The 9189-nt window shown below is 30.3% G+C and overlaps 1 protein-coding gene and 1 pseudogene across 1 annotated transcript; one reads left to right on the top strand and one right to left on the bottom strand.

The window, feature by feature from the left end:
* LOC114376336 (cytosolic sulfotransferase 15-like) lies at positions 1-1260 on the top strand. Its single transcript, XM_028334423.1, has one exon. It carries the CDS (start codon positions 11-13, stop codon positions 1061-1063), a length of 1053 nt encoding a protein of 350 aa, XP_028190224.1. The 5' UTR covers positions 1-10; the 3' UTR covers positions 1064-1260.
* Positions 1261-4893: 3633 nt separating this feature from the next.
* Positions 4894-5769, bottom strand: LOC114376338 (annotated as a pseudogene).
* Between the last annotated feature and the right edge of the window lie 3420 nt (positions 5770-9189).

Genomic DNA, 9189 nt, shown 5'->3' with positions numbered 1-9189 from the left:
ACCACTTCTAATGCCTCCAACAAATCTCGCAGATTTCACGAACAAAAAAATGGATCATGAGCAAGAAGCAAGTGAAGAAAACAAATTAAGCCAAGATTGTAAGGAGTTAATTCTATCTCTTCCTAGAGAGAAGGGTTGGATAACACCGTATCTCTATTTATTCCAAGGCTTTTGGTACTCATCAACTGAAATCCAAGCCATAAACACTTTTCAAAACCAATTCCAAGCTAAGGACAATGATGTTGTTATTGCTAGTGTTCCAAAATCGGGCACCACTTGGTTGAAAGCCCTTACCTTTGCTATTCTCCATCGCCAGTATTTTCCTTCCTTAGAGAACCACCCATTACTTATTTTCAATCCCCATGAACTTGTGCCTCCATTTGAATTTGTCATTTATGATGAAATTAATGGCCAAACTCATGACCTATCCAAAATGCCCAAGCCAAGAATTTTTGGGACTCATGTTCCATTCACTTCATTGGCCAAATCAATTAAAGAGACTGACTGTAAGATCATTTATATTTGTAGGAATCTATTTGACACCTTTGTTTCTACTTGGGTTTTTGTCAACAAAATTATGCCAAAGTTTTTGCCTACATTACCTCTAGAGGAAGCTTTTGAAAGATACTGTGAAGGGATAATTGGCTTTGGTCCATCTTGGAACCATATACTAGATTATTGGAAAGAGAGCATTGCTAGGCCGAAGAAAGTTTTGTTCTTGAAGTATGAGGACCTTAAAGAAAATGTTCATTTTAATGTGAAGAAAATAGCTGAGTTCTTGGGTTGTCCTTTCACTAAAGAGGAAGAAAATAGTGAAGTGATTGAAAATATAATCAAATTATGTAGCTTTGAGAAGATGAAGGAATTAAAGGTAAATAAATCTGGAACAATGGGAAAAGGCAGGATTGTTGAGAATAAGTACTTCTTTCGAAAGGCAGAAATAGGAGATTGGGTAAATTATTTCTCCCCTTCAATGGTTGAAAAACTATCCAAAATCATAGAAGAAAAGTTAAGTAGATCGGGTCTATCATTTAGAGTGTACGACTTCAATAGTAGTAGCTAGTCAATGATCATCTTGAGATGGTTATTATATATAATAAGTAGCTAATAAATAACCATATGCTAGTGAATAAATCAAAATGTGGCACAAAAATGTTTTTGTGGCTTTTATTTCTTAGAATAAGGAGGTGTAAGTCTTAGACAATATGGCTACCTCGGTAATTATTATTTGGAATCAACAGGATCGCAAGTTGTATTTAAGTTGTATGATTATCTATATTTATTTTAATTCTTTTGCTAATACGTTTCATAATTTGGAAGTACTACAGATTAAGTGAAAATCATAGTCCGTGGTGTTTAAAAAAATAATGGTAATGTTTTGCTTTAGTATGTACGTATATTGATATTGATTACAACTTTAAAAGATCTCAGTTAGCAATATCACAACAAACCACAAATCATTTCTGGCAACACTCTGGTGGACATTGGTGGGGGCACAAGTCCAAAAAGATGGTAAAGATCAGATTTGGGTGTGGGTGGGATAAATCGATGAACATAAAAGAACATTAAAATGGACATAGTCTGCATTGAGAAGTTGTGGATAGAGTTGAATCAAACATATCTGTTGCATGTCATGTCATTGCAAAACAACAAATTTATTTCATTTAAGTTAATTTCTATTTAATTGATTTAAAGTTGATATAATTTGATTGGATGCATGTAATTCAAATTAACTTGTTTTAAACTTCTCATATTATAATTAGGTAAGCCGATCATCAAAGGTTCAAAACTTAATTTATAGGATAAAATATATTTTTGTCCTCTTATTTTATTTTCTGTAGTTCTCTTATTTTTTAATTTAAATATTTTATTTTTATTTTTAAAACATTTATAATTTTAGTCCTTTTATTTCTTAATTGAAAAATTTTATTTCCATTTTTGAAAAATTTATGATTTTAGTATTTTTTTTTCAATTTCATACTAAAATTTTAATTTTTTTTAATAAATTAAGCTTGTTAGTAAATTAAATAATTTTTAATAAAAACATTTGTCATGTAGATGATTAATAGACATTAAAATCTGCAGAATACAAAAATAAAATTTTAAAATTGGTCGTAAAAATTAAAATTGCTGATTTTTTTAAAATACGAGAGATAAAATATTTTAATTAAAAAATAAAAAATCAAAATCATAATTACAATTTTTTTAAAAAATGAGAATGAAATGTTTCAATTAAAAAAATAATATAAAAAAATAGAAGAACAAAAAATGTATTTTAATCTAATTTATATCAATTATTTGGGATTAGTTAGAAGGTGATTTAATTTCTACAATTTATAAATCTTCTATATAGTAGGGAGGCTTTAGCAGACCGGAAAGGTACATATTAGGTGTGTCAGTTGTCGAGAACAAAAGTAGAGAAGGCAAGTTAGACCCTCCGAAAAAGTTGAGCACATGTTGACAACCAACTCCATTTTTTTTAGAAGACAATTACCAATTCAAATTTAGTTACTAATTCATGGACAATTCACCACAATTAAATTATATGTAGATTTGAATTAAGAGCCACGAAATTTTTCTTTATTTGCTAGAGATTCGTAGTTGGTAAATCATATCTTTGCTCATAATCCTAAGAGAGATTTTTCCTTCTTTTTATATGTTTGCCGGTCCCAATAATGTTTTGAGAATTTTATATAGTTTTAATTTTTATAATTTTTTAAAATTTTACTACTATTTAAAATTTTTAAAAAATACTTATTTTATAAGTTAAAGTTTTATTGAATTAAGAGCTCTAGTGGATAAAGCATAAGAAATGCTAAGCGAAACACCAAAATTAAAAAACAAAATAAGGTAAATTATGCATGATAGCAAAAGATTGAAACATTCACACCATAGACCTTTAACAAAGTGGCTTTACATCCAGCAATATCATTTGATATGACCAAAACAAAAGATCTACAAAGTTGTCAAGTTCAAACTCATCAGGACACCAAAGTCATGCATGGCTTGAATTTTTTTAAAATATGAATTTGGACTTAACCTAAAAACTAACTTTAAATGAAATTTTGAGCAGAAAAATCTTTAATTTGCACGTGATGCATTTTCATGTCTATGGACAATTCTTAGATATAAATCCCCTAGGATTACAATAACCAATTCCGAGACCACCATCCAAGCAAGCAGAGTATATATATATATATATATATATATATATATATATATATATATATATATATATATATATACTTCAAATAGGGTTTACGATACATATTTTTGTGTGTGTGAACTACAATATATCATATTAGTACAGATGGTATAGCATAATAGCAAGACTAAAGAGCTTACCTAGTACCAAGTACAAGATTTATGTATCAATATGAATAAGCACCCATTCCCACCTCCTTTTGATACAAAAACCAAGTACATGAAAGTACTTGGACTTTGTTAACGGCCTCCCTTTTATTGCTAAATATACCCCTACTTTTAATTTTTATATTTTTATAAATACTCTTTACATAAACATGTTATCATTAATCTCAAAACACAACAAATGTGTTTCTGTTTTTTATTTGGGTGTGCGTTTCCAATATGAAACATAAACATATTTTTATCTTGTGCTAGTTTTTAAGCAAATGTTAATCGGTAAGATATTGATTAAGGAATTAAAAGGAGAAGATTTTTTATTGAGATGTTTAAAATTATGCTGTCCATAACTTTTTTTACACTCTTCTATAATTTTCACAATAAATATTTTTTCTTTTAATTCATTAATTAACTAATATCTTAAGAACACTAATTAGTAAGATCCTAGTTTTTAATACAAAAGAAAAACTATTTTCATTGTGTTATCAGTTCTCAAACATCCCAAATAAAAAGGAAATTGATCCCCGTACTCAATTAGCATTGCCATATAAAAATAAAAATAAAAATAAAACTATTTTCATTGTGTTATCAGTTCTCAAACATCCCAAATAAAAAGGAAATTGATCCCCGTACTCAATTAGCATTGCCATATAAAAATAAAAATAAAAAAAAGACAATGGGATATTGATCTGCCAATAAACACCACTCCATTTACTCAAGAAGCTTAAATTGAACAACTCAAAAGTCTTAATTCCAAGACATGTGGCTTGACTTCTACATTGCTAGCTAAGAAAACTTTCGAAACAAGGATCACATATTAATTCATCGTCAGCTTCTTCAGGCTTCAATACTAGTTTGACTAGTGACTAGGCCGGAAAACTTTGTTAACAAAATAAAATTAAAAAAATCCTTTTTAGGCTTAATGATGAGTTCAAAAGGGTAAAACAAATGCACAAAAACATCATAAATAGAAATAGTGAAAAAACACAACATATCAAGTTTTTTGGGCAAACTTGAGAAACCCTCTCCAAATGAACTCCTCTTACTTAGGATGATGGCTATCTTTATAGGCTGTGTGGTTTTTCTTATCTCTGAAACTTCAATTTATAGACCTGACATAATAATCATAAAAGAGAAAAAAAATCTAAATTCAGATAATATATTTTACGATATATATGATGAATTTCTATTAGGCAGAAGTATGTCAGCTCCACCTGTAAATTAATCTTATATACAATTATATATCAAAGTGAAGCAGGTGTGTGCAATATTGATCTGTGTGTAGGGTTTTTGAGTAGCCATTGTACTAAACTTGAAAAATAAAATCTTACAAGAAGAGGTAAAATCATTTAAATCAACAGATCAAGACCCAAAGGAAAAAGCCTTTAATTACTTGAAAGTTTAACACACATTTTCCATACAACTGATTTTGCATGGCGACAACAAAGGTAAGTCACAATAACATTTGTACCACAAATACAGCTACATGTGCTTGGTTTCTCTTGTGTAGCCACTTATTACTTGGAAGTTTTAAGAATACATTTTAAGTGATAAATCCGATCCACTTAATTTCTCTTCAATGATTTTGGATAATTTTTCTATCATAGATGGAGAAAGTAATTTACCCAATCCCCTATTTCAGCCTTCCGAAAAAAGAACTTGTTGTCAATGATTTTGTCTAATTTTCCAGATATGTTCACATCCAAATCCTTCATTTTCTCAAAGCTACACAGCTTGATTGTGCTTTCAGTCACTCCATTATTTTCTTCCTCTTGAGTGAAAGGATAATCCAAAAACTTTGCAATGTTTTTCACATGAAAATCGACATGTTCCTTAAGATTCTCATACTTTAAGAATAGAACTTTGTTTGGTCTAGCTAAGCTCTCCTTCCAATTACCTAAAATATGACTCCACCTAGGACCAAAGCAAACTATCCCATTGCAATACATTTCGAAAGCTTCCTCCAGTTTTAGTGCAGGTGAAGACACTTGCTTAATTTTATTAAAGTAAATCCATACCGAAATAAAAGTGTCAAATGGATTTCGACAAATATAAATTAACTATCTTGCCATTAGACTCTATTATTGACTTGGGTAATGAAGTGAATGGAATTTGAGTACTAAAAAGTCTTGGCTCAGTCATGTTGGATAGGTGTAGAACTGGGTCATGAATATCATCACAAAAGATCTTAAACTCAAGGGAAGGCACAAGTTTATGGGGATTGGAAGTAAGTAATGGATGGTTATCAATATTGGATAAGTGTTTGCGGTTGAAAATGGCAAAGGTAAGGACTATCAACCATGTAGTGCCTGTTTTTGGAAAGTTAGACAAAAACATCATTGTCTTGTGCTTGGAAGTATTTTTGAAAAGTTTTTACACCTTCAATAGCAATACCTGGGCACCAAAATTCTTGAAATAGATAGACATAAGAGGAGTATGCCAAACCTCTCTCCCTGCGAAGGGGTTCATTTGCATGTCCACCCGTTGAGACATTAATGGAGCTAGAGTATATACGAATAACAGTTTACCACTAGCAATTGGATGAGAATTTAGCTCACCTTGTGATAGCTTTTATAGCATCAACCTGTGGTTCAAGTTGAAGAAAATCATTTAATATTTGTAGGGCACGTTCAAGTTTTTGGTTTTTTTTATAACAAATGCCAACAAGTGGTTTAAGATTTTTACAAATGCCTACAGTGCCAATTAACAACGTTTTTTATTGGAATATATTGTGCACACATTTTTTTGGTGAATCCTCACACATCATCCATGTTGCAGTCAATAAAGATTTATTATTTTTACTTTTATTTTATTCTTTTCATTTGGATTGTTTTGGCTCGTGGTTCGGAAATAAATAGTATTACATGGTCAAATACTATAGTGAATATGATTTATAATTTGAATTCAAACCAATTGTTTACAAATTGGAGCGGTAATTTGATACGATCAAGATACTAGTATAAGATTAAATTAGTCACCTTGATCAACGTACACCCTTCATATTCATCATTACATCTATGCATGCTGCATGCAGTTCTACCTTGACACCTTCATATTCATCATTACAGCTATGCATGCAGTTCTAGCTAGTTTGAAAAATCATCCATCCAACCCCGCAAATTAACAAAGAAAAGGAGGATCTATAAATTAATATATGCTGAAGCCAATTAAAATCGAGAGAAAAAAAAAGAATAAGCGAGAAATGGTGAGAATATATGGGGAGAGAAGGGAAAATTTCTTCGAACAAAAATTAAAGGGTTGTCAGAGAAAGAGAAAAGAACACATGATGAACACAAGAAAAATATTCCAACTCCAAGGGCGAGAAATAGAAACTGCTACCTTGTGTACGTAGTTGGAAACGTCTTGTAGCGTGGCTTGTGTTTTGTTCTTCTGTATTAATTACACCCATTTAATTTATTTATTGTTCCTAAGAATCGAAAGCACATACTTATTAAAAATTATAATAATTCATACATTTGTTTAATCAATTAAATTAAATCTCCGATTTACTTCCTTTGGATATGTGTAACTAGCAAATTCCTTAATTAATTTGTTGATTTGAATAATGTACTTTTCTTATTTTTTTTATGCACAACACTGCTTGCTGGGCAATATTTACTAATTACTATTAACCCATATGAAACAATTGTGTACGTAGTATATGTACGTCTCAGCTAGCCATGCTTTTCACTGACTTCAAAGTCCCAAGGCATGCATTGCAACACACGTCCACATCCATCTGGTCTTTATTTCAACTTCAACGAGCACAATCACCTCCACACAACCTAGCTAACTCTCTTTCTCTCTCAACTGTTCAATGATGCATTGTGGTTGAGGTAAATTGGGTTTATTGTGTTCCTGTTGTCATTAATATTGGGTATATGTTATTTCATCCTTTGTGTTGAGTCTAGTTGCGCTACTGCATTTTGTACCTTCCGAAAAATTACGCTAGAATATCGTTGCAATTCATTAAGTTTGCACTCTCATTTTGGTTGGTCCTTAATGCACTGCAAAAAAAAATGGATTTTTAGTGACAGTTAATTCAGGGATCATCAGAAAACGCCAAAAGGTTATTTTTATATAGATTATCACACCTAGCTTGACATCTCACACACACCGAAATTTTAAACTTTTTGGAGTATTTTTTTTCAATTTTTCTTAATTAGGGCATCTTTTTTGAAAAAAATAAGTGCCTCAACTTTCAAAAAATTAGAAACCATTGAGACATATTTGGTTTTCTCTTTCTCTCGTATTTGATCTTCTTCTCTTTGTGTCATTCACATATTTGATTCCGGTCATCATTGGTCTCGTTTTCCCAATCTAAACCAATTGAATCCTTCATCTCCTTGACCTCTAACAAAGTCCCGTGAAAATATCCTCTGATCGAAGCTTTGATTGAACCCTAGTTATGAGTATCAAAGCCATTTTGGCTACCTCTATAAGCATCTTACAAATATACTCCATTTAAAATTTTCTTCATGTCAACAGCAATGGACCTCACTAGCTAGGTAAATCCAATTTCAATCATAGATCAAGTTTTTGCTTTTGTGCCTGAGAAGCTACTCCTTTACTTTGCAGTTCTTCCTCTTCAATTTGATTCGACTCACTTGTTGGAAAATTTTGTGAGCCCACCTTTTTTTAACATTGCATTACTTTTCGAATCAGAAAGGTAAAACTCGAATCGTCATTGTCTCATCATTCCTCTCTCTAACCTACCAACGAGAATGGTTTTTTAAATGCTAATTATCTTTAGCGTTGAATGGTTTTGACTATTCGATTGCCAACTCAATATTTCTTGGGTTCCAAAGTGTGCTCCAAGTGTTGAAGAGACTAGAGCAGAAGACAGGGTATTAGAAGCATTTAGGTAAATTAGGGTTTCAATTGCTTATTCTTTTCCCCCCTCATCACACTATTAACTCCAAATTAAAAATAAAAAAAACTTCTACATTTTTCCCATTTATTTGCTAACCATTGGTGTTTAAGTTATATGAATAAAATAAGCAATAATTATTTATATTGATTCCTGAAAGAAAAAATAATAATTTAATTCTTGAATATGTAAAAATTATGATAAATTCATCTTAATGTTAATTCTTCTTTATTAACTCAAACATTCATAGCTACGTGTTACTTCTAGAGCCAAATGTCATTGAAAAAATGTCATGTGTGTTGTTTTACTGGTGGGACTAATTTGTCAATATATTATCAATGAATTAATTTGTCAATTTTAAATATTGTTAATTTTTTTAATTTAGTCATTGAACTTAATAATTTATTGTCATTTTAAATTTAACCACTAACTAACATTTTGATCTTGAACTTAATCACGCATCATTTTTGTCTATTAAAGTACTTTCAAATTTTTAATTAAATCACATGTTACATGTAAATTATTAGCCTATACATTATCATATTCAATCACTTCTATTATATGTCCTTGTTTTTCACCTTCCTCTTATCAATTTTTTTCATTTAAATTATAGAATAAATATAAATTTAATTTATGAGTGATAACATAACTATAGTTAGTGGCTAAATTCAGGACACTACTAACACATTCAATACAGTTTAAAACTATTTCTTCTACACAAATTAAGTTATTATCTTATAGGTTAGTAATTTGTTTAGAATGTTAGATTAATTAACTAATATATTCTATGGAATAATATTAATCATAAAAGAGTAAAAAAAAACTTGAAAATCACGAAAGGATGATAAATGAAAGTATTTAAATTATTTTCTTTCATAACCTTTCAATGGGACTAGTATATATTGTCCCCCCCCCCCCCCCCCCCCCAAAGTTTTACTGCTTTCACATCATTTGTT

Source organism: Glycine soja, chromosome 11 (assembly GCF_004193775.1).
Source record: "Glycine soja cultivar W05 chromosome 11, ASM419377v2, whole genome shotgun sequence".
NCBI lineage: Eukaryota > Viridiplantae > Streptophyta > Magnoliopsida > Fabales > Fabaceae > Glycine > Glycine soja.
Note: the sequence above shows the minus strand (reverse complement) of the source record. Positions and strands in the feature narration are given on the sequence as shown.